The 25,602-nt window shown below is 44.5% G+C and overlaps 1 protein-coding gene across 1 annotated transcript in view; it reads left to right on the top strand.

Annotated features, from left to right (window-relative positions):
- The first annotated feature begins 1,371 nt into the window (after positions 1 to 1,371).
- Rab1a (RAB1A, member RAS oncogene family) overlaps positions 1,372 to 25,602 on the top strand; it is a 30,996-nt gene continuing 6,765 nt past the window's right edge. The window contains exons 1-3 of the mRNA XM_052734754.1: positions 1,372 to 1,621; positions 18,307 to 18,379; positions 21,307 to 21,402. Coding sequence (XP_052590714.1) covers positions 1,599 to 1,621; positions 18,307 to 18,379; positions 21,307 to 21,402 — 192 coding nt within the window. The 5' untranslated portion in view covers positions 1,372 to 1,598. The remainder of the gene's footprint in view (positions 1,622 to 18,306; positions 18,380 to 21,306; positions 21,403 to 25,602) is intronic.

Below are 25,602 nucleotides of genomic sequence, written 5' to 3'. Positions count from 1 at the left end.
GTCTCAAAAACTCAAAAACCAGTAACAAAAAAAATAAAACCTCCCAAACCCCAAAACCTATATATAGTCTGATGAGGTTGTCAATTAAGGCACATGAAGGAACTCAAGGGGGGAGTGTAAAGATGTTCTGAGTATCTGGTTCGAAATGAGAACAGTCTCTTTTGAATAGTTTGGTGTCACGGAAATTTAAAGTAATTCTGCAGTCAGCCTCAGGAGATAATATTCTTGCTTAGAACAAGTTGGAAGGTAAACTTTGGACAGTGTATTATACTATGCCCTTTGTAATAAATAACCCAAGATAATGTGTTAAAGTTTAGTCGAGATTTAAATTCCTGAGCTGATTAAAGTTAAGACCATAAGGTCTAAAAAATGTATTAATATTAGTTCTGAAGTCCATAGTGAAGAATTGCATGGCTTAAAAAAAATCACTTTATAACTGCCCAATTTTGAAGACTGATACAGAATTAAGCTCTAACTAATAAAACGAACAAACAAACAACATCAAAACAAAACAAAACCCTCAACAATTCAACTTTAAGTCTAGGCCTCAAGTAGGCAGACTGGTTCAGGCTGACTGTAGCCTGTCTCAACCACACAATGCAGAGCCTCTGAAGGTTGGGAGGTCACCATGGAGGTGCAGTTTCAGAAAGATAAATCTGGCTGTGTGTGCAGTGGACGGGGGCAGAAAAGAGACGGAAGCAGGGTCCATTTGCAGCTACTACAACGTCAAGATGCTGGAGTAAAATGGTTTAAAAAAAAAAACCAATTCAGAAAAGAACAGGAGGGGTCGGGCTAGTGGGAAAGCGCCAGGTCTACAGAGGCGGCTTGACTTTCCCTCTGTCCTTAGAGCCGTCCGGAGGATAGGGGGGTGGCGGCCCCCGGGGTCGTGCCAGAGCAGGGTCCGCCCAGTTGTCCTCACACTTCCCTTCCAGTCCCAATGGCCCCTCCCCGCCCTGTCCTGGCGGACGTCCCCAGGAGCCCCCACCCCCTCGGCTGCGGCGCCGCCCTCCGCCGGGTTCCTTCCCCTCCCCTTCCCGTGGGGCGCTGACTCGCCCAGCTGCCACGTCTCACTGATGACATCAACACAGTCGGCTCGGCCTTAGCCAATCCGCTAGGGGGAGTCCGAGCGAAGTCCTAGCCAGCAAGCCAGCGGGGAGGGGAGCAGGAAGGGCGGGGTGTGGGGGGTGAGAGAATCGGGACGGGGCGGGCGACAAGCTCGCGGTTGCGCATGCGTGCCGGGCGCGGGGCCTAGTGGGAAGCTGAGTGCAAGCTGTCCTCGGCCCCGTCAGGTTGCCCAGCGCGCGGTGTGCTCACGACTCTGTTTCCCGGCATGCCGCGCGACGCGGCCGCCCTCTGGGCCGCGACAGGCCCCTTGGCCTAGGCTTCCCTAGTTCCTGGTTCGCCGGCGGCCATTTTGGGTGGAAGCGATCCCTGAGTGGCGGCGGCTGCTGATTGTGTTCTGAGGGTCGGAGTGGGGTCGACGTTTGCTCTACCGGAACCACTTAGCTCCTTCCTTCCCTTCCATTACCCGTGGCGCGGAGAGTCGGGGCGGCGGCTGCGTCAGCAAGGGCGGTGGCGGCGGCGGCAGCTGCAGTGACATGTCCAGCATGAATCCCGAATAGTGAGTGCAGGAGAGCCGGGGCTGGCCGGGGTGAGGGCGTCCGGCCGGGACGGGGGGTGAAGGCCGCCGGGAGGTTCGCTGCGCGGCAGCGGGAAGGAAGGTCGGCCGGGCGAGCGAGGCGGAGCAGCCCGAGGGCCCCATTGTCTGACGGCCGAGGGCCGCGGCGGGGAGGGGTCGGGCCTCCGGGGCAGGGGCCGGCGGGCCGGCGGGGAGCTGTGTGCCGCGGCCGGGCGTTGGGGACTCGGCCTCGGACGGCGGCCCGGAGGGGCGCGTCTCGGGGAGGCAGTGGCGGCCGGAGGAGGGCTTGTTTTTAAGGGAGGTAGGTGGGAGAGCTCTGTTCGAGGGCACTGTCAGACCCTGCGCCGGCTCCGCGGAGCTGTCAGCCTCGGCGGCGAGGACACCAGCTTTGCTTGGAAATCCTGAGCTCGTGAGAGCCCTCTCCCCGTCAGGGTTCAGGTAATATGGATGCTTCTCGGGACTGCGTGGGCTTGAGGGGAATGGGGAGATGGTGAGAAGCTACTGACAGTGTTTAGTTTCCTTTTCGGCTTCTCTACTTGGAAGAGTTCTTTCAGAACTGCGAGCCATGGCCCTTCTAAAATCCTAGGCATTTGTGAATTTTTTGTCTTAGAGGACACCTAAGTCTCCAAGTCACCTTTTGTCTTCAGTAGGTCAACAATAACAACAATACAAAACTGAACTAAAATTAAAAAAAAAAAGATGTCTTCCTGTACCACCAAATTAAAGTCGAGTTTGCTGACAAATTGGAAAAGACACGGATGGGACCTTTGATAGAGCTGTAGGTTTTAGATTACCTAGTTGAAAGCCTGTAGATAGGGAATGAGGTTCCATGACGTGTCATGAAAAGTTAATGCATTCCTTTTTCTTGCTTACTCAAGAAGTCACTCGAGCAAATGTGACACACCTGGCGCCTTTCATGGGAACTGGTGATCTCTCTCCTCCGGTAGACTTCGTTGGGCTCTCTGGAACGGCGCCAAAATCCTCCTATGGTTTCCATATGTGAAAGTCGGTAATAACTTGAAGAGATGTCATTCTTATTCCTCGTTAGTGTCAGAAATCTTTAAGGGAGGAGATACACACACACACACACACACACACACATACACACATATATATACACATATGTGTATATATATATTTTTTTTTTTTTGATAAGAGAAATCAGTATTGCCCTAAAAGCAGGATTTATTTGTTGCTTTAGTCAGTTCCCGCTGAGTGTTTCCCCATGAAAGGCGCCATCAGCTTAGCTGACTTGTCATGTGTCTGTCACATGGCTCTTGCAAAATGCATTCTAAGTTCAAGTTTTGAAAGACTGTGGTTTAATGCTGAGATGTTCTTTTTCATCTGTGCTAAGCAGAAGTCATCGTATCTTGGTAGAATTCTACCTTTTAATTCTATTGTGTGTGTAATGCATGTGACTGCAGGAGCACAGATGCCACAGTACTTGTGTGAAAGGTCAGGGGACAACTTTTGGGAGTTGGTTCGACCTTCCATTGTGGCTTCTGGAGATTGAACTCCGACAAGCACTCTAACCATAGAGCCATCTCACTGGCCCAGGCTTTTGTACTTCTTTAGGAGGTCGGGAACAGTTCATGTAGTGATAGACTTGCTGTGCTGGCAGCCCCTCCGGTCCCGGGCTCTGCAGGACCAAATTGGTTTAGTTGAGCAAAGTTGAATTGGGGTTCTTCAGTTAGTTTTCCTGGCAACAGTAAAGAACATGAATTTGCTAGATTACGGAGGTTTGTAAACCTGTACTATTTGAGGACTTTCCTATACGTTACATATATGCTTAAATATTATTATTTGTGTGTGTGTGTGTGTGTGTGTGTGTGTGTGTGTGTGTGTGTATAGAGCAGTGGTTCTCAACCTTCCTAATGCTGTGACCCTTTAATACAATTCCTCATGTTTTGGTGACCCCAACCATGAAATCATTTTTGTTGCCTTTTCATAACTGTACTACTGTTGTAATTGGTAGGGTCACAACCCACAAGTTGAGAACCACTGGGTTAGAACTATCCCCTGGAGCCAGAGTTACAAGCAGTTGTGAGCTGCTGATGTGGGTGCTGGGAATTGAACTCGAGTTTTCTGCAAGAACAATACATGATCTTAGCAAACACTTCTCAATCTCTCCAGCCTTGTTACTTATATTTTTTTTATTACTGTAAGAAGGTTTTGAAGATTAACTAGATGACAAAAATTTGATGTTACTCAGACTTTTAATTTGTTCTTCTTTTTGTAAAGTAGTATAAAAAAATCATTTTTATTACCTATTAAGGTAGTAGTGTGGCTCATGAGTAGGTAAATACTTGGACAGCTAACCAGAGCATGTTGTAGGTGGTGTAAATCATTTTTAAGTAAGCATTTCAGTTATGCCGGGATTTAGGAGTGTGAACCTTAACCTCAAGGGGCCTGCAACATAATAAAGAAAATAGATTTTCTACATGTCAGATACTAGTAGATAGAGCTGCATGGATCAGAGCGGTAGGATTTCAGGGGGAAGTCACTTGTGGGAGGCTGCTTTGGAAGACTGTTAGAGAAGAGACATGTAGGAAAATGACCAGTGCACCAGTGAGACAGCTCAGCTGCCACCTTGATGATGAGTTCCATCCCTGGACCTGCGTGTTCTCTGGTCTCCACATGTGCCCCGGAATAATCTAAATAAATATAAAGAAGAGACAATTATTGGCACAGGCGTGAGCCGGGGAGACTTTTCAAGAGGGAGAAGGAAGAGGAAAGTCTGGTAAATAAATGGCAAGGCAATAAGTTTTTTTAATCCATTCCTTAATTTAAGACACACTTTGTGGTGTAGCCCTGGCTCTCCTGAGACACACTGTAGACGAGGCTGGCCTTGTGTCTGCTCCAGTCTTCCTGCCTCTGCCTCCCAGGTGCTGAGTTACAGATTGGAGTCACCACGCTCTGCATGGACAATCATTTCTTCAGTCTTTGTTTTGAGGTCTCAAGTCGGCCAATATCTGACCTGTATTTGCTTTCTAGATTGTATAATAAAATAGTCCAGGTGTTTGGGGGAAGGATGAGAGGTAATGATAGATATTTTATTAGTGAATATCACAAGTGCACTCAATATACCAATACTGATTAAGTTATAATCTGTCTCTCTGATTGTGCTGTGTGTGTGTGTTTATGATCTGACTAAAAGCAATTTATTAGGCTGGTTTGGAGAAAGGAAAGCCTGTTATCTTTAAGATAGGAGTTAAGGGTAATGATTGAGTCACTTGGACTTCAGCTACAAACAAAACCACTGCAAGTGTGATCCTAACGTGGAACAGTAGATGGAAATGGTCAAAGTTTCTTTTCTTTTTTTTTTTTCTGGAGATCTGAGGAAATGTTTGACGTTATTACACTTATTTTGTGTATGGAGAGGGACACAGGGATGCTACAGGGCACGTGTGGAGGTCAGAGTAACTTGCAGGAATCAGTTCTCTCCTACCATGTGGGTCCTGCGGATTGAACTGTCTTTAGTTTTGGCTGTAAGCACCGAGCTATGGCCAAGATTTGATTTTCAGAGCTGGTAGTGAAGCAGGCAGTGATTATTCCAGCACACTGATTGGAAGTACTAAACAGTGCCAGGAGTGGAGGGGTCTGTGCTCTGAGCACTTGAGCCAGAGGCAGGAGGGTCACTGAAGGTTCTAGGCCTCCCTGGCCTACATTAATGAATTCTAGATGATCTAGGGCTACACAATCTGTGAGCTTCATTTTTATTTTGAGACAGGGTCTCAAGCTCACCCTATGACTGAGGATGACCTTCAGCTTCTAATCCTTCTATCACTGCCTGCTGAGTGCAAAGGCACAAGGGGCTGGGAGTCGAACCCATGGCATGCTGCCTAGCCGAGTTCTGTTACTAGCCTTGAACTAATGTGTGCATGAAGGCATATATGTGTGAGTATTGGGCTATGTGCACATGTGTGTGCATGCATTTGGTCTCCTAAGGTCAACCTTGGGTTTCATTCCTTGGGAGCTGTCCACTTTCTTTGTTTTTAGCCTGATTTTATGTGTGTTTGCCTGAATTGTGTCCGTACCATGTGCATGGTGCTTGCAGTGACCTCACAGGTCAGAAGAGGCTGTCTGCGTTACAGATGGTTGTGGGCTGTCAGTGCTCTTAACCACTGAGCCACCTCTCCAGTCCCCATTTCGTTTTTCTTTTGGAGACAAGGTTTCTTACTGGGACCTGGGGTTCATAGAAATTGGCTAGGTTGGCTGGCCAAGTATGCTCAGCACACCAGATTTGGCTTTTTGGTTTTTTGGTGAGTTCTTGAGACCTAACTCTGGTCCCCATGCTTGTCAGAGAAGCACTTTACCAAGGAAGCATCTCCCAGCCACCAAGTTTTAAACATTTTTAATAAATTACATTTAGAGTGTGTGTGTGTGTGTGTGTGTGTGTGTGTGTGTGTGTGTGAGAGAGAGAGAGAGAGAGAGAGAGAGAGAGAGAGAGAGAGAGAGAGAGATAGTATGTGGTGTGTGGAGGACAGCCTGTGAGAGTCAGTTCTCTCCTACCGTGTGGGTGCCAGGGATTGAACTCAAGTCATTAGGCTTGTTTGATTATTCAAGTGACAAAAATCGTGTCGTGGCTCATGAATGTAATCCCAGCCATTGAGAGGTGGAGGTAGGAGGACTGCCTGAAGTTTGAGGCCAACCTGGGCTACATAAGGCTTTGTTTGAAAAAGCTAAACCAAACCCAACCTCACCGTAGATGGGGATGATTGAATTCCTGATCTTGCAGTTCCCGTTTCCCAGATGTTGAGATTCCAAGTGAGCAGCAGCACCTCTCCTGGCTTCTGCAGGGCGGCCGTTCAGTGTGCTTCTCTCCCTCCCTTCTTCACTTTGAAATGAGTCTTCAGGCTCTCTGAACATGTCAGCAGTCCTCTGCTTTCCTCTAACGGTCAGGTCTGTTTCCAGTAAGTGCCCCCTTCCAATGTAAGTGTTGGAAAATAAAAGTGAGGTCATCAGTTGTCTGTCCGACAGGATATTAATATCATTTTTTGCTTTCATGTAGTTTGTCATTAGAATTTTTGTTTTTATTGTTGTGTGTTGCTGGTAATCAAATCCAGGGCTTGGCACATGCCAGGCAGAAGTCCTCTGTCACTCTATACTCCAACCATTCTAGAAAAATTGGAGGAAGAAAAGTAATTGGTTCTCTCACTGTGTAGAATGTTATTTTTCAGCATCTACAGAATCAACTCTGTAACTGTTGGTGGAAGGTAGCTGTGTAGAATCTTCACAGAATTATCAGGCTTGCAAATCCCAAGTGGAAGCAGGAGGTAGAAGTGCAGGGCCAGCCTTGGCTCCAGGGCAGTCTGGGCGGGGATAGACTTGTTGCAGAGGAAGCCTAGAAGGGAGGGAGGGAGGGAGAGGGGACTTAGGACAGCAGCACAAAGCTGCTGCCGTTACATGAGCTGTGGTAGATTTGACTTTGCTTTTTTTTTTTTTGGTTTTTCGAGACAGGGTTTCTCTGTGTAGCTTTGCGCCTTTCCTGAAACTCACTTGGTAGCCCAGGCTGGCCTCGAACTCACAGCGATCCGCCTGGCTCTGCCTCCCGAGTGCTGGGATTAAAGGCGTGCGCCACCACCGCCCGGCGACTTTGCTTTTTATTACTCTGTCTGAATTTTCCTTTCCAGTTTTTGTAAGAGACACTGGCAACCCCCCCCCCCCCAAGGAGAAGGGAGTGGTCAGCCTATTTCTGTTTTTCTGTAGAAGTTGGGGCTAAAATTGCTGCTTTGATATCCTGAATATGACTAAAATTTTTAAAATTAGTATTTTATGTATGTCTGTGTACCTAACACATGCCTGGTGCCAGAGGAAGCCAGAAGAGGGATTTCAATTCCCTGGAACTGGAGTTAACAGGAACTGAACCTGGATCCTCTGGAACATTGTACAGCCAGTGCTCTTAACTGCTGGCTGTCTCTCCAATCCCCTGGAATAGAGTTGAAGGAACGAAACTGAAATCTTATTTTTCGTTGCAATCAGCCCAGATTCTGTTAGTTTGGAAGTGGGGGAGCAAACCAGTAGTGGCAGCAGGGCAAACTGAGGCTCCGGGAGCCAGAGAACGTGTTTGTTTGTTGGGTGGTTTGCTGACTCAAACATGTCGGAGATGCAGCCCAGAAGTAGGCAAGGAAACTTTTTTGTGGTGGTTTTAATTTGTCATTGTGTATGTGAACATTTCTTCCATTTTTATGTGGGTTCTGGGCTTTTTAAAAAACTCATATTTTCAAGTTTGCGTGACAAGTGCTTTCTCCTGTTGAGCCTTTTTGTTGCTTCAGATTCGTGATTTTTTTATGAAACTGGGTGAAGTCCATAATTGAAGCTTTCCAAGAACAGTGATAGATGTAATTTCTGATTGAGTTTCTTGTATATAGCAGTAGTTCTTAAGTAGAATTAGTCCCTGTCCTGTCTACTCTGAATATAGTTATATTCCATTTTCTTGACGTAGGACAACTTTATCTTGTTTGATACATAGTCTCACTGTGCAGTCCTTTCCCGAGCTATACTCCAACCAACTACATGTGTGGGAGTGCTTATCAAGGCCTATAGAGGGCATTGGACCCCTGGAGCTGGAGTTACAGGGATTCGGAAGGGAACTAAATTGCTAACCTCTGGAAGGTCAGTTAGCCCTTAGCTGCTAAGCTGTCTTTCCTTGGCCCTTACCTCACCCAGGTAAACAAACGAACTGCCTCCACAGCCCCGACTTAGTTTTTACAGAAAGTATAATTGATGTTGACTATTAACTGGAGAGAACTCGAACATTGAGGAACATACTTAAGGACTTTGGTGTTGATCTTGGGACTAATAATGGATAATTGGCCAGGCGGTGGTGGCGCACGCCTTTAATCCCAGCACTCGGGAGGCAGAGGCAGGCAGATCTCTGTGAGTTCGAGGCCAGCCTGGGCTACAGAGTGAGTTCGAGGACAGCCAGGGCTACACAGAGAAACCCTGTCTCGAAAACCCAAAATAATAATAATAATAATTGATAATTGAAATTTGTACCACCTGCCCTAAAGTTTATGTCTAGACATGCCTCCCTGGTGCTGGGATTAGAGGCATGCGCCACCACTGACGGGCCCTAGTTTTGTCTCTGTTTGGGTACAGGGAAGAGTTAAATGGCTTGCACAAGTGTGTTTAGAGTAAGCATCATAATTGGAATTGTAACTAAAGGGCTTCTAATTTGTATTCACTTATTTATTTAAATTATTTAATTTCACTTTTATTTATTTTGTGTGCCCATGTGTAAGTGTATATGGGTGTACACCTACATACCAGCATGCACATGTGGAGCTCTGGACAGCTCACAGGGTTCAGTGTTCTTCACCTTGTTTGTGGGGATTGAGCTCAGGTGGTCAGGCTTGGCAGCAGGAGCCTTTACCCGCTGAACCATCTTGCTGCCTACCTCTTTTTTTAAAAAAAAGTATTATTATTGTGTGTGTGTGTGTGTGTGTGTGTGTGTGTGTGTGTGTGTGTGTGTGTGTGATCGTTCATGCAGGCACGCGTATGGAGGTCAGAGGACAACTGTGTGGAGTTGGTTTTCTCTTTCCACTTTGCCATGGCTCCAGGGATCAAACTCAGGTCCTCAGGCTTACGAAGCAAGTGCTTTACCTGCTAAGCCATAGGGCTGGGCGGGGACTTGTATTTTGACTTCCCAGGTATGTTACCACTTTCTGTATGTGGTTACAGATTTTTGTGCCACCAGGGATTGAATTTATGGCTTCCAAATGCATCCCCTTCAACCCTAAAATTTTTAAATTTAAGCCAGATAACATTTGGATGGACAGCTACCTTAAACATTAGTGGAGAGATTTTGTTACACACACACACACACACACACACACACACACACACACACACACACACACGTACATGCACTCACACTCACACACTTTTTGCACTGGGGATTTGACTAGCCCATTCTCCATGCTAGGCATATATTCTACCACTGAACTTTAGCTCTAGTTCCTTTTATTTTTTATTTTGACACAGGATTAAAAGGGGAGTTCAGGCTGGCCTGCATATGGGTAGGCCTTGAACTTGTGATCCTCCTGTTTCAGCTTTCTAAGTAACTTGAGATTAAAGGCCTGCCACCAGGCTCCAATGGAGAGATTTGAAAATAGGAAAGAGGGTGTGTTGAGCAGGGAATAATAACGTTCCTGTACACTTAGAGAAGTCAGAGGAAGTTTGGGAGTTGAGGCTAGTCTCGGCTACATAATGAGTGCTGAACAAGAAGAGTTTGTGAAGTTTGCATGGTAGCCCATGCCTGTAATTCTAGCTTCTCAGAAGGCTGAGGCAGGAGAATCGTAAGTTCCAGTTCTAAGTCTTAAAATTGAGAGATCCCCCCCCACCCCCTTTATGACAACAACAGCCTCAGCAACAGAATAGGAACTATAGGTCTTAGTGGCCTTGGCCTTCTATTTTTTTAAGTACTTTATTGGGTTGGTCTTTCTAAGTTTCCCAAATGCTGCAATTAAACATATCTATTCTGTTTCTCTCTTTCTTGCCTATTCTTGGATATTTATTGTTGGGGCTTTAGAAGTTGTGAACATCTTTCTGACAATGAGAAGCCAGAGAAGAAAGCCATTTTACTCTTGAACTCAGAGCAGCCACGCTCACTTGCATAAGACCTTGACATGATGAAACCAGGGATGTCAGGTTAGTTAGGGAGGGGCTGCTCTCCAGCATAGCCTTCCCTGAGCGTCTATAGGCAGCTAATGGTTGCTGGGGGAGGGAGATCCATTTTCTCAGTGGTGTAGCCATAAGTAAGGTGCCCAGGCTCCTGTGAATAACCCTAAAGAAATTCCTTGCCACCTTGCACCCCGCCCTCCATGAATGTAGAAGAGGAGTTGCATGGAAAGGAAAGGGATCAGGGATGCTTGAGAGTAGGACAAGAGAGGGCAGTGTGTGATCAAAGTACACACATGGAAGAATGCTGTGCTAAGTCCAGGATGTGTAATTAATGTGTGCTAACAATAGTTTTGAAAGAGCCTGTCTCAGTTTCCCAGACCTAGTGTCAAATTTGTATCCATAGAGTTTCTTGTAAAGAAAAGAATGATTTGGTTAGACTAGCTGGCAAGATGCTGCCAAGACCCTCCTGTCTGTCTCCCTGTGCTATCTTGTGCTGTGCCCAGCTGTTCTTGTTTTGTTTTTTGTTTTTTCAAGACAGGGTTTCTCTGTGTAGCCCTGGCTGTCCTAGAACTCACTCTGTAGACCAGGCTGGCCTTGAACTCAGAGATCTGTCTGCTTCCTGAGTGCTGGGACTAAAGGTTTGCATCACCACCACCACCTAGTTTTTTTGGTGTTTTTTTTTTTTTGAGACAGGGTTTCTCTGTGTAGTTTTGGTGGCTGTCCTGGATCTGCTCTGTAGACCAGGCTGGCCTTGAACTCACAGAGATCCGCCTGCCTCTGCCTCCCGAGTGCTGGGATTAAAGGCGTGCACCACCACCACCGCCCGGCTTGTTTTTTTTTTTTTTTCGAGACAGGGTTTCTCTGTGTAGCTTTGCGCCGTTCCTGGAACTCACTTGGTAGTCCAGGCTGGCCTCGAACTCACAGAGATCCGCCTGGCTCTGCTCCCGAGTGCTGGGATTAAAGGCGTGCACCACCACCGCCCGGCCCGGCTTGTTTTTTAAAACTGAAAAGTAATTTTCTTTTTCATAAAATATATTCTGATCATTCATTTCCCTTCCTTTCAACTCTTCTCAGATCTTTCCTCCCTCCCCACCACCCGACTTCATGTCCTTTCTTTCTCTCTTTAAAAACAAACCAAGAAACCCTCTCTGTCTTTCTGCCCAACCCAAACCAAGACATATAAACAAAAGACCAATAAGACAGAAAATACCCAAACAGAGCACTTTGAGACAAAAAATCCACAAAAATACCATTGGGTTGGTTTTGTATTTGTGCCCAGCTTTTTATGTGAGTGCTGGGACTCTGAACTCAGCTTCCCATGTCTGCACAAGCAAGTGCCTTACTGACTGACCGAGCCCTCTCCCCAGCCCCTTAGGGCTTGTCGGACAACCTTAAGTCACGTTTTCTGGCAGTGCTCAGATTGACTGCAGCGTGCTAGGCAAACAGTGTACTGATGAGCAGTAGCCCCATCCTGAGTGTTTCTTTTCTGGCGGCTCAGCAGCTAAGGGTGCTTACTGGTCTTGCAGAGGACTCACTCGGTTCCCAGCACCCACATGGCAGCACACACCACCTGGAACTCCAGCTCCTCCCTCAGATAACCTTAAATGCTTGATTCTGCTCCCTTAGCTTCCTGGGTGCTGGATTATAGCTGTGTGTCCCTAACCTAGGTATAATTACTATACCTAACTTGGATTTAGTTCTCTTGACATTTTAAAAAACATTTTATTTTATGTGTGTAGGTGTTTTGCTAGCATGTATGCACCACATGCTTGCTTGGGGCTTGTACAGGCCAGAAGAGGGCATCAGATCTCTTGGAACTGGAATTACAGATGGTGTGAACTGCCATGTAGATGCTTGAAATTGAACCCTGGTCCTTTGGAAGAGTTACTAGTGCTTTTTCACTGCTGAGCCATCTCTCCTGAAATGATGTTTTATTTATTTATTTTTTATTTTTAAGTATAGCTCTGGCGCACACCTTTAATCCAAGTGTTTGGGAGGCTGAGGCAGGTGGATCTCTGAGTTTGAGGCTAGACAGAGCAAGTTCCAGGACAGGCTCCAAAAGCTACACAGAGAAATCCTGCCTCAAAAAACAAAAACAAACAAACAAAAAGTATACCTCTGGCTGTCCTGGAAGCCCCCCTTTATTTATTTATTTGTTTATCTATCTATCTATCTATCTATCTATCTATCTATCTATCTATCTATTTTTAAGGATCTCTGTCATTTTACTGGTTTCTTCCTCATTAGTTTTTCTTTAAACTTTTTTTGGTCTAATTTTTTTTTGTTTGTTTTGTTTTGTTTAGTTTTGTTTTTTTGGGACAGATGTCTCTGTGTGGCCTTGGCTGTCCTGGAACTTGCTCTGTAGACCAAGCTAGCCTCAAACTCACAGAGATCTGCCTGCCTCTGCCTCCCGAGTGCTGGGATTAAAGGCATGTACCACCACTGCCTGACTTTTTTTTTTTTTTTTTTTTTTTTGGTTTTTCGAGACAGGGTTTCTCTGTGTAGCTTTGTGCCTTTCCTGGAACTCACTTGGTAGTCCAGGCTGGCCTCGAACTCACAGAGATCCGCCTGGCTCTGCTCCCGAGTGCTGGGATTAAAGGCGTGCGCCACCACCGCCCGGCCTGACTTTTTTAAAAAAATAAAATTTGAACTAAATTTAGATTTACTAAACAGTTGAAAAAATAGTGTACAGAATTCCAGTGTACTCTTCATTCAGCTTTCTCGAATATTAACACCTTGAATTCATGACACATTTATCACATTAAAACATTGGGCCAGGTATGGTGGTTCAGCGCTCTGGGGGCGGAGGCAGGCAGATCGCTGAGTTCCAGGCCTGTCAAGGCCACAAAGTAAGATCCTGTCTTTAGACAAACCACAACAACAGATCAGCCCCCTCTTTATTCTACTTCATTAAGGTTTCCACTAATGTCCTTGTTCTGGTCTAGGATCCAGACCAGATCCCATGTTATGTTTATAGCATTTCAGTTCCCTTCATTCTCCGAGGTCTCTCCTTTTTCATGGTCTTAGCACTTGTTTTGGCTTTTGTGTTTTTGAGACAGGATCTTGCTTATGTAGTCATTGTTGGCCTGGAGCTTGCTATGTTGACCAGACTGGAAACTTGTAGGAGAGCATTCTGTTGCTGACTCCAGAGTACTAGGATTATAGGTATGTGTCACTATGCTTGGCTTAATGATCTTGGCAATTAATATTTTTTTTTTGAGACAGCTTCCTCTTTTTAAATTTATTTATCTATTTATTTTTCATGTGTATGGGTGTTTTGCCTGCATATATGTCTGTATGCGTGGCTGGTGCCCACAGAGGCCCGAAGAATTGGATTCCCTGGAAGTAGTTATAGATGATTGTAAGCTACAATGTGGGTACTGGGAATTGAACCCAGGTCTTCTGGAAGAGCAGCTGGTGCTCTTAATCACTAAGCCATTGCTCTATTAGTTTATCTACATATATGTATATCTCTGTGTGTATATTTGTATATGAATGCTAGTGCCCATGGAGGACTGAGGCATGGGATCCCCCTGGAGCTGGAGTTAGAGGTGGTTGTGAACCACATGGGTGCTGGGATCCAAACTCATCCTCTGAAAGAGCAGTGTATCCTGTTAATCCTTGAGCCATCTCTCCAGCCCCAAAACAGGTCTCTTGTATCTAGGGCTGGCCTCAAGCTCTCTGTGGAACTGAGTCTGTCCATGAGTTTATGGTCCTACTTTCTCCACCTTCTGCTGGCTAGGATTGCAGCCAGTATGGGCATGTGCCTTTACCCTGGGCTTATGTAGTACTGGTGGTTAAACCCAGGGCTTCATGCATGCTAGCTAGGCAAGCATTTTGTCCGATGAGCTATCTTCAACCCTGATTTGGATATCCTTGAAGTGTGCTTAGACTATTCTCTACTTGACATTTGTCTGATGCTTTGTTTTTTTTTTTTTAAAGATTGGTTTTTATTTGATGTGTATGTATATGCACCACATGTGTTCCTGATACCAGCATAGGCCAGAAGAGAGTGTTGGATCCCCTAGAGGAAGTGGAGTTACAGATGGTTCTGAGCTGTGCCATGGGTGCTGGGAACAGAATCTTAGTTCTCTGCAAGAGCAGTCAAGTGCTCTTAACTGCTGGGCCACCTTCCAGGCCCCCCCCCCGCCCCCTTTTTGAGACAGGATCATACTATGTAGCCCTTGCTGATCTGGAGCTCAGTATGTAGACCAGGTTGGCCTGCCTCTCAAGTGCTGGAATTACAAGTATAATTAATTTATCTAGTTAATTCATTATTAGATTAGGGTTATAGATTTGGGGAAAATGCCAGAGAAACCACAGAAGTTAGTGATCTATTCATTGCATTATATCAGAAGGCATATGATATCAATATGATATTTTACTCATCATTCTGGTGATATTATTGCTGGATTTATAACTGGCTATTCTGGTGGCTTTATTTTGGGAGAATTACTAGTCCCTTTTAACACTAGTGCCCTTCTGAAGTTACCTTTTCCCTCTTTCTCTACTTTATTAGACGCTAACCACCAGATTTAATGTACAGCCCATACTCAAGGGCAAGATGGACTTAAAACAGTTACTGGGCTGGGCGGTGGTGGTGCACATCTTTAATCCCAGCACTCGGGAGGCAGAGGCAGGCGGATTTCTGTGAGTTCGAGGCCAGCCTGGGCTACAGAGTTAGTTCCAGGACAGGCTCCAAAGCTACACAGAGAAACCCTGTCTCGAAAAACCAAAAATAAAATAAAAGGTTACTGGATGGAGTATTTTTAAAGCACCAATGTAATGCCAGGTGTGGTGCGTGGCTATAACCCCAACACTTGCAGGGTGATCAAAAGTTCTTGGGTAGCCTTTGCTACATGAGACCATGTTTCATAGAAGTGCCTCCCAAACAACAACAAAACCCACCAGTGCAGTAAATACTCGGCAGGATATAATTTGAGACCACACAGATACCTTATTTTTTTCTTTAAGTTCTACCCACTAATTTTAACTTCATCTATAGTTTTTCCTCATTTAGTGATCTACTTATTTTCTGTTTTTCTTCTATATGCACATGGAAAGACAATAAATCTGAGTTATTTCTCTAATTTATTTACTGAACTATTTCTACCAGAATTTATATATTTATTATTTGAGTTATAATCCAAAATGTGGTTATGTATACTTCATGGCTCAAATTTTCCTGGCTTTGCCTTTGAGAGAGCCCTAAGAGTTATCTTGTATCCTTTTTCCCCCTTTCCCTCCTTTTTAGCCAGAGTAAAGATGGTTGTAATTTTCTTACTCATTGCCACTGTTTGCTAGTAAAGCTGATGGCTTAGAAGCCAGACTCTTTAATAATACCTCCATTTTGGTTGCCTGGCTGATTGGTTGGTTTTTGTTTTGTTGTGTTGAGACAACAGGGTCTCCAAGGTAACTCAAGCTGGCCTTGAACTGGTGGCAGTCTTGCTACCTCAGCTTCCAGAGAACAGGATTATAGGCAGGCACCACCAACCTTAGCTTCTGTAATGATTTTAAATTACTTGAAAGTCCGTGCTCAAAAATAACTTTTTCAAAACTTTAGAATATGTTAAATGATAGTTTTAAAAGTTGACTCAATTTTTTAAAAATAATTTATTTTTATTTTATGTGCATTGGCATTTTCCCTACATGATGTCTGTGTGAGGGTGTTGGAGCTCCTCAAATTGTAGTTATAGACAGTTGTGAGCTGCCATGTGGGTGCTGGGAATTGAACCCAGGTCCTTTGGAAAAATTAAGCCCATGCTCTTAACTGCCGAGCTATTTTTCCAGTCTGACTCTTAATTTCTTGATGCTATAGCTAGAAACACAGTTAGGAGTGTTTATTTATGTATGTTCCATTCTTGTGATTGTGCTGCAATAAATCGAAGTAGTTAACCCTTAGGGCAGCGATACCTCAGGCATTATTTGTGGCCCAGTTCAGTCCTTTATGGTAAGAGGACTCTGTACAGCTGATGGAGGGTGTGCTTCTTCAGAGAATTGGAAAGCTCAGATTGATTACTAAATTTCAACAACTTGTTTGTCTTTTTCTTTTGTAAAAGGCCTGGCCATGAAACTTAGGGTCTGGCATGTGCCTGGCAATACTCTGTTGTTGAGCTGTACATATCCAGCCCTCCTTTACTGATGCAAAACATTTTATTAATGACTTGTATGTCTATGAGTGTTGTGTTTGCATGTATGCCTGTGTACCACGTGCATGCCTAGTGCCCTGGAGTCCAGAAGAAAGCATCAGATCCCCTGGCCTGATGGGTTACAGATGGTTGGGAGCTGCCATGTGGGTGCTGGGAACTTCACCTGAGGTCCTCTGGAACAGCACCCAGTGTTCTTAACCACCGAGACATCTCCAGCCATGATTTTTTTTTTTTAATCCTCCTGCCTCCACCTCCCAAGTGCAGGAATTAAGAGACATGTGCAGCTATGTACGATGTGCTGGAGATTAAACACAGGACCGTCATGTGTGCTAGACCTGTGTTCTGCCAGCTGAACTGTAACACCCCCGTCCTGGTTTAGTTTTTAGAAAATTTTTATTTCCTTCTTTGGTTTCTGTTTTTCTGCTGACTAACAGGTTGGATTTTTTTTTTTAATTATTTTGCTCAGATACATTTAGGAATAAGTCTACTGTGCTAATCTGATAAAACAAAAAAGGTGTTTAAGTAATACCACTCTGCAAATAGAGATAGGTAATAATTTGAATAACCACAAAGATAATTGTCTCTAAAAGTTGTGTGTCTTGTTTACATTGAAATTATACTTTCTATAATAAAAATTTTAATTTTAATAGATTAGTAGATATTTTTTTCTGAAATTAAATCACAAAGCTAGAAATCAGTTGTACATTCTAAAAATATATATGTAAAGTCTTGTTGGAGGGACTCCTTTTGAAAGTGCTTAGATTATGGAAATGGTCAGAATTATGAAGGACTGAGAGATTCCTTTGGGAGACAGTGGACAGATAATCTGTTGTCTTCAGGTCATTGAAGATATCATGTAGTGATGGTTTCTGAGTTAGTCATAGCAGTGGTGTTACTGGGATCAGAATCAGAGCTTGTGCCCTGGGTTGCCCCAACAAGCCCGGTTCAGCCATTCATCTTTGGTAATCCAGTTAAAAGAGCCAAATTAATAGCAGAAAGCAGAAACAGGCACAGTTATTCAATGCAACCCCATTGGTACAGAGAGATCGATCCAGCAACACCTTGTGATGCCTGTGGATCATGTAATGCAGTGCCCTGAGAGGCCAGAAGAGGGCATCAGATCCCCCGGGACTGAATGAGTACTGGTGGTTGTGAGCGTCTTGGGAGTGAGTGTTGAGAATCAAACCTAGGTCCTCTGCCTGAGAAGCCAGTGCTCTTCACCTTTGAGCCATCTTTCCAGCCTACAGTGCTTTTTTGTTTTTTAAAAAGAGGAACGGTAGACCTAGATTGTAGGAAAGGATCATAGAAATTATTTCACTAGAGGATTGCTCTGCACAGTGAATAGTTTGGTCTTTGAATTTGAAGGAGAGGTGTTTGATTTGTTGAGACAGGGGCCCATGTATTCCATGCCAGCCCTATTATGTTATGTAGCTGAGTGTGGCCTTAATTTCAAGACTTTCCTGCCCCACCTCTCAAGAGTTTGCTGAGACTACAGGCATGGGGCACTAAGCCAGAAGAGGCTAATTTTACTGCATGGAGCATAGCCTTCCTTAGTCTCATAGGGTAGAGGACTGGGATTTAATTAGTGTAAGTCTCCGCAGCCCCCTCAGAATAGGAATCACGTGTTTCCTATCACTGTTTCCTTGGAAGAGGAAGTTCACTCCTGAGAGATCTTGGGTGGCACTGCCTGCCTGCCTTACTTGAGTGGGTAATTCACACATGTTCAGCTGTGTATCAAAGGGCTGCTGGTGGATCTAGTTTTGGCTTCTGCTAAGCCACACACAGACCTTGTCAGGAGCTGTAGTCTTCATTACAAGCTGTTTGTTGTTACTCTGGTTTCCTGTAGAACTTAACATGCTTTTTATTAATGTGATTTTCCTCCTTTTTTTGCAGTGATTATTTATTCAAGTTACTTCTGATTGGTGATTCTGGGGTTGGAAAGTCTTGCCTCCTCCTCAGGTTTGCAGTAAGTTGAAATTGAATTTTTTTTTACAATTAATGGTGAACTTAATTGTACAATTAGTGCAGTGTGTTTTCTAGTTAGACAAAAATTAAACAATTTTACATAGAATGACTTAACTTTCAGAATTTATGCATCTAAGGGCTCCCAAACCCTACCCCCAGTGGTGTCTTGGACTGTTAAATAAATGTTTTTAAGAGAAGTTCATGGGAAAGCTGGGTGTGGTAGTGCATTCCTGTCATCTCTCCATTTGGGAGGTGAAAGAGGGTCACTTTGGGCTTGAAGTCAGTCAGCCCAAAAAAACAAGTAAGAAAAAAGAAAGGAAGGAAGGAAGGAAGGAAGGAAGGAAAAAAACAAAGCCAAGAAAGAAATTCAGTGAAGCAGTGAAGTGTGATGATGAAGTCAGTGTCTGATACCTGTTGTAGAATTCTGACTGATGCCGATAGAGGTGGAGAGAGAATGTGGGCTACGTGGCCTTCTGACAGTGACATGAAAAGAAATCCTGAGCCACATTTCAATAGCATGGAGAGAAACATGCTGATGGTCACATGTGCCTTCTGTAACTCAGGTTAAGTTCTACAGCTCTAGTACTTACTTCTCTAATTTTTTTTTTTAACTTTAATTGAAATTTGGAAAAGATCTTTACATTTAGTTCCTCATGTCACAAGCCACGTGGGGCTGGTGGCCACCACATTGGCTGCCACAGAAAGTTGAGTTTATCAGTGCTGTTCTCAGATTCCCATCGATGAAGCCGAGGTCTTTCTTTGTTGGCAGAGAACTTCCTAGGTGTTGCTTTGCAGTTCAGGGATGCTTAGTCTCCATTCTGGTGTTTTTTCTTTGAAAATAGTGACTTGTTTTATGTGTTTGTGTGCATGGGGTGGGCGTGCACCGCTGCCCCCCCCCCCAAGCACAATAGCAGGTGTGAAGGTCAGAGGACAGTGTACATGACTGGTTCCCACCTTTCACCAGGGGGGCCCAGGGGCTGGACTCAAGGCATCAGGCTTGGAGGCAGGCACTTTTGTTCTCTGAGCCGGCTTAAGAGCCCGTGAGTTCGTCCTTTTTCTTTTCCTTTTCTTTTCTTTTTTTTTTTTTTTGGTTTTTCGGGACAGAGTTTCTCTGTGTAGTCCTGGCTGTCCTAGAACTCACTGTGTAAACCAAACTGGCCTCTCACAGAGGTCTGCCTGCCTCTGCCTCCCAGCGCTGGATTAAAGGTTGAGTTCTTTCTTTTGAGATAGAGCCTCACTACTATGTATCCTGAGCTGGCCATTAATTCCCTAGACCAGATTGGCCTCAAATTTTCAGTGATCTTTCTACCTCAGCCTCCTAAGTACTAGGATTACTGGCACTTACCAAAAAAGAGAAACATTGGGTTAAAAAATTGACAAGCAACATGATGATTAAGGAAATGATCATGTATTATTATAATGACCCCCAAGTGGAAACTACCCAATTCTTTCATAAAAAATGTCAATGGGATTTTATTCAGCTGCAAAAAAAGAATGTGGTTGAAAAAAAAGAAGTAGGGCTGGTGAAATAAATCAGCAGGTACAAGTGCCTGCCACCGCCAAGTCTGATGACCGAGTCTGATCCCCAGGACCACGTGATGGAAGGAGAGAGCCGACTGACTGCCAGAGATTGTCCTGGGACCTTCACATGCACATACTGTGTGCGGCATGCACCCGTCCACATACTTACACTAAAAAAAATTTTTTGAGACAGGGTCTCACTGTGTACTTTTACTGAACTCTCTATTGTAGACCAGGCTGGTCTTGAATTTACAGAGATCTGCCTGTCCCTGCCTCCTGAGTGCTGGGATTAAAAGTGTGTGCCACCATGCCCAACCTACTAAAGTAATACATACATACATACATACATACATACATACATACATACATATATATATATATATATATATATATATTTAAATAAATATTAATCTGAGTAAGGTGGGGCCTGCCTAATCCCAGCATTCCAAAGTCTGAAGTAGAAGGCTCATGTCTGAGGCTAGCCAGGGCTACATAGCAAGACCCTGTCTAAAGGAAAAGAATTAAGTGCTCATACATGCACCAGTGTGGATGAACATTGAAAACAGAAGGAAAGAAGTCACTTCTGAAGACTTTATTCCATGAGTGTTCCCATAGGCAAAGCTCCAGGGAGAGTAGATAGATTGATGGTTGCCGTGATCTGAAGGAGAGAAGGAAGCACAAAATGCAAAGGAGTACAAAGTTCCTTTGAGGGGGAATGGAACAGTCTGGAATTAAGTCATGGTAACAGTTGTATGACTTTGTGCGTTTACTAAGAACCACTGAGTTGCACACGGAAAGACGGATTTTCATGTGTATTGTATTTCAGTTAAAAGTGTCAACCAGGGGGCTGGAGAGATGGCTCAGAGGTTAAGAGCACTGGCTGTTCTTCCAGAGGTCCTGAGTTCAATTCCCAGCAACCACATGGTGGCTCACAACCATCTGAAATGAGATTTGGCGCCCTCTTCGGGCCTGCAGTCATACATGCTATATACATAATAAATAAATAAATCTTTAAAAAAAAAAAAAAAAAGTGTCAACCAGGATGTGAAACAGACTGGAATACATCCCTAAGAGGAGAGTGAAGTGAGCGTTGTTCTGTGGTCAGTGGATTGGGTTTGAGGAGCAAGAGTTTGACTGATTGGCAATTAGGAAAACGCATGTATCTGAGTCGGGAGCTCTGACAGTTACAGATTCTTCCTGACCTATGTAAAGAATTTACCAAGAGATGCGTACAAAAAATAAAGAACACTTGGAAAACATCCCAAGGAAAAAAGAAACATTTTTGCTTTAGAATACAAAGCATGATAGAGTCAGCTGTTAAAAACTTCGTTCATGAACTTTGAGTGTAATGCAGGGAAACTGTAACATTTTCTCTGTCGGACATTGCTCTCCTTAACTCTCCCTCAGGATGACACGTACACGGAAAGCTACATCAGCACGATCGGTGTGGATTTCAAGATCCGGACTATAGAGTTAGATGGGAAAACAATCAAGCTTCAAATCGTAAGTGCTCTTGGGGATTGGGGGTAAATGTACAGTGTACATTTAATACGCCAACAAAGTTGAACATGAAGTTTAAGAGCCATGCATTGATGATAGTATTAGACCAAAAGGCATTTCCCAGGTTCACTTTTCTCATTGAAATGCCTGCCTTCTTCCTCTTTTTCTTTTAATTACTTTTTTTTTTCTTTTGGTTTTTTGAGACAGGGTTTCTCCGTGTAGTTTTAGTGCCTGTCCTGGATCTTACCAGGCTGGCCTCGAACTCACAGAGATCTGCCTGCCTCTGCCTCCCAAGTGCTGGGATTAAAGGCGTGCGCCACCACCGCCCGGCAATTATTTATTTTTATTTTATGTATATTGAAGTTTTGCCTGCATGTGTGTCTTGTGTGATGCTGTCAGACTAGAACTGGAGTTACAGACGGTTGTGAGCTGCTGTGTGGGTTCTGGGATTGAACCCAGGTCCTCCGGAAGAGCAGCCAGTGCTCTCACCCGCTGAGCCGTCTCCAGCCCCTCCTCCTTCCTCTTGTTTGTCCCCTGTGTGGAGGATGGAACCACAGGCCTCCCAGATGCTGCGCTGCGCTGCACTGTTAGCATGGAGCTATAGCCCAGGTCCTCCTTGTTGGAGCTCTGCTTGTAAAGCAGAGGCACTCTATTAAAAAAGTCAGCCTTGGGCCTGGGCTCCTTCTCCAGCGCAAGTCAGATCTTCTCTGTCTTTACTGTGCTGAACGCTGTGGCATGTTAGAAGAAACCTAGGCTAGGCTCTTCTTCGCACAGGCATTAAATAAAGACAGCTATTTATTTAGTTCTCGGGGTATTTCTCCTTTAAGACCATAGATTCCAACTCTGTAGAACCACAGAATTTTATTGGAAGGAAACAGTTTTTCTTTTTTTTTTTTTTGGTTTTTCGAGACAGGGTTTCTCTGTGTAGCTTTACGCCTTTCCTGGAAACAGTTTTTCTAATATTCTTGTTTTACTTTCAGAAAATGGATGCTGAGAGAAAAAATGATTTGCCTAAAGCTACTGACAGAACCAAGCGATCTATAGCTCTCCATCTTTAATATGTTTCTTTGTGTCATCTTAACTACCTTATCCATTCTTCACCCACCTCCAATTAAATGTTTATCTCTTTAGTGTGGGTCTGGGTACTGCTAGCTTCTCTGTGATTTTAAAAAAGAAAAAAATCATCATGGGGTCAGCAAGATAGCTCAGTCAAGCCTGATGACCTAAGTTCGATCCCCAGGACCTGGGTAGTGGTAGGAAAAACCAATTCCTGCAAGTTGTCCTCTGACCTCCATGTGTGTGCCATGGCAAGGGTGTCCTCAGTGTGAATATCATCACATGCACGCGCATGCACACGCACACACGGGGGGGGGGGGGGGGGGGGGGGGGGGGGGGGGGGGGGGGGGGGGGAGGAAGAGAGAATCAGTAAATAGTTTTTTTTTTTTTTAAAGAATTTATTTTTATTTTATGTGCATTAGTGTATGTATGTCTGTGTGAGGGTGCCAGGTACCCTGGAACAGGAGTTACAGACAGTTGTGAGCTGCCATGTGGGTGCTGGGAATTGAACCCAGGTCCTCTGGAAGAGCAGTCAGTGCTCTTAACCACTGAGCCACCTCTCCAGCCCTACTGTTTGTCTTTTAAGTTGGGTTTTAGTTTTTAAAAATCAGAATGTCGTAGAGCAGGCTTAGTAGAAAGTAACACTGAAGAGTAGTCAGTGCGCTTTTCATGGAATTGAGTGTTTCTCTGAGCTGAAGTCCTGAAGTTTTGAATCAAAAGTACTCTTTTGAGTCTGGTTTTTTTTTTCTTCTTTTTCTGTCTGTCTGTCTTTTTTGAAACAGGATGTTTCTGTAGCCCTGGCTGTCCTGGAACTCACTCTGTAGACCAGGCTGACCTTGAATTCAGAGATCCACCTGCCTCTGCCTCTCAAGTGTTGGGGTTAGAGGTGTGTGCCCAGCCCCAGCACCATTTCCTGGTTTACTAGTTTATAAGGTAGTTTTGAGGATCACATGGCTCTTGCTGTGTGTGTTTCCTTCCCTTTGTGACCTTGGAGACAGCATATCAGTGGCTTCTGTGATATGCCCTGTGCAGGCAGGAAGTCAACACTGCTGTGAAAAGGTCCACTCAAGCCTGCAGCCTGGGTACCAGTTGCATAGGTGGTGGTGATTCTCTACAGGATTTAGATATGTGAAACATGTGAATTTGCTCACTTCCTTTGTCTGGAAAGGTTCTTGCAGATTATTCTCAGTTGGCCTTTCATCTTTAGCAGGAATTTTCTTTCCATATCTGATGCTGTTATGTAAACATATTTGGGAAATTCACCAATTTCAAAAGCAGCTGCTTCCATTCACAAATGGCTGTAGCTCTCTGTTTTTTAAATTGAGCTGGAGCCAGTGTCCTAACTTCTGTGGAATTCCTCTGAGTGAATCAGAAGCTGTGTGAATCAGAGTAATTCCTTTCTGGTGGCATCTACCCTTCAGATTGATGTCATCAACCCCTCTTCCTGCTCAGTTGTTCCTTTTTGGAACTGTTGTTAGAATTTGAGTTACTCTTGCATTTTAAAGTGCCTTTTCTAAAATGGGATTCCTAAAATAAAATACGATTCAGGATGTGAGATAAAGTGAATTAATGTCTTAAAACTTTTCTCCCTTTTGGTGTGAGGAGATGGCTCAGTGCAGTGGCTAAGAGCCTGGGGGCTCAATTCCCAGCTCCCAGGCTGCACACCACCTCCCTAATTTCAGCCCCATGAGATCCAGTGCACGGGCATGCTTGTAGTGCACAGGCATTCATGCAGGCAAGACACTCAAACACGTAAAAAAACAAAGGAAAATTCTCTCTCGGACTTCAGGGACTGGTGCTTACTGCTAATCACTGAAGATTACGAAAGCAGAGCATGAGCTTACCTTTGCTTTACCTAGTCGTGTAGGTACTAAGATTTAAGTTTGCTTCGTTTTCATTTGGGGGTGTGTGTGTAAAGGGTACATATGGACTGGGCAGATGGTTCAGGAGATAGTGTACACTTGTACATCTGAGGACCAGAATTCACCCATCAAAACGCCATGTAGGCTTGGGGGCCCACCTCTAATTCCAGTCCATGGAAGGCAGAGACAGTGGGTCCCTGGAGCACTATTAGTCAGGTCAGTGAGCTCTGGGTTCAGCTGAGGGAGGGTCTTGCCTCAATGAATAAGGTGGAGTAATCCAGGAAGACTTTACTTCAGCCTCAGATCTCCACATGCACACACCATCCATACACACACACAACGAAGATGTGCACGCGTGTGAGTGAGGGGGGGGGGGGGCTTCTGTGAATTGATGTTTTAAAAATTTAAACACAAAATTGTGCTTTAAGCCATTGTATTTCAACTTTCTGGGCTTTGTTTTCCCTTCCAGGTGTTGTAGGTCTTTTCCTTTCACTTATGTTTAGTGGTGATGGCCAGGTCTTTATCAGAATTAGTGATTAGAACATTGAGCAGGAGGGGCACGCTGATGCTGTCAGGTCGGTCGGGAGGCCCAGAGGCTATCTGTCATCGAGTTCCTTAGTGCTAACAGCCGTCTTCATAGTCTTTGGAGTTCTCAGTCTCAATTTGGACAAAAAGAAAGGAATACAGCCGACATCGATTCTGTTTTTTATTTTAGATAAGGAGCTGCTAAACCTTGTCATTATTTCCTTCCTTTTTCTTTTCTTTCTTCTTCTCCTTTTGGTTTTTCAAGACTGGATTTCTCTGTGTAACAGCCCTAGAACTTCAAGGCTGTCCTGGAACTCACTTTGTAGATCAGGCTGGCCTGAAACTCAGAGATCTGCCTGCCTCCCAAGTGCTGGGGTTAAAGATGTGCACTACCACCACACCTGACTGCTTTCTTTTTTATCTAGAAGTATATTAATGTTACAGACTCTGGGGGTGTTTTGAGAAGAGCTTACTATGTAGCCTTGGCTGGCTTTGAAGTTGTGGTAATCCTCCTGCTTCTGCTTCCTGACTGCTCCTCGGACTACAAGTGTGTGCCACCATGCCCAGTTTACAAAACCATGACTTACTACAGAATAATTGATATGCATCTATGTTTTATTATCTGTTAACCCATTATATCTAACCGCATTAACACTAATGCCTTCTATCTAGTCCTCCCATTTCAGAGAGATTGTTTTGCTAGGGATTGAACCCATGACCTTACAGTGCGAGGCGCTCTACTACCACTGAGCTATGTACA

Source organism: Peromyscus californicus, unplaced genomic scaffold, assembly GCF_007827085.1.
Source record: "Peromyscus californicus insignis strain IS unplaced genomic scaffold, ASM782708v3 Scaffold_13__1_contigs__length_99412109, whole genome shotgun sequence".
Classification (NCBI taxonomy): Eukaryota; Metazoa; Chordata; class Mammalia; order Rodentia; family Cricetidae; genus Peromyscus; species Peromyscus californicus.
The sequence above is the reverse complement of the archived record's forward strand: the minus strand, read 5'-3'. Positions and strand labels throughout refer to the sequence as shown.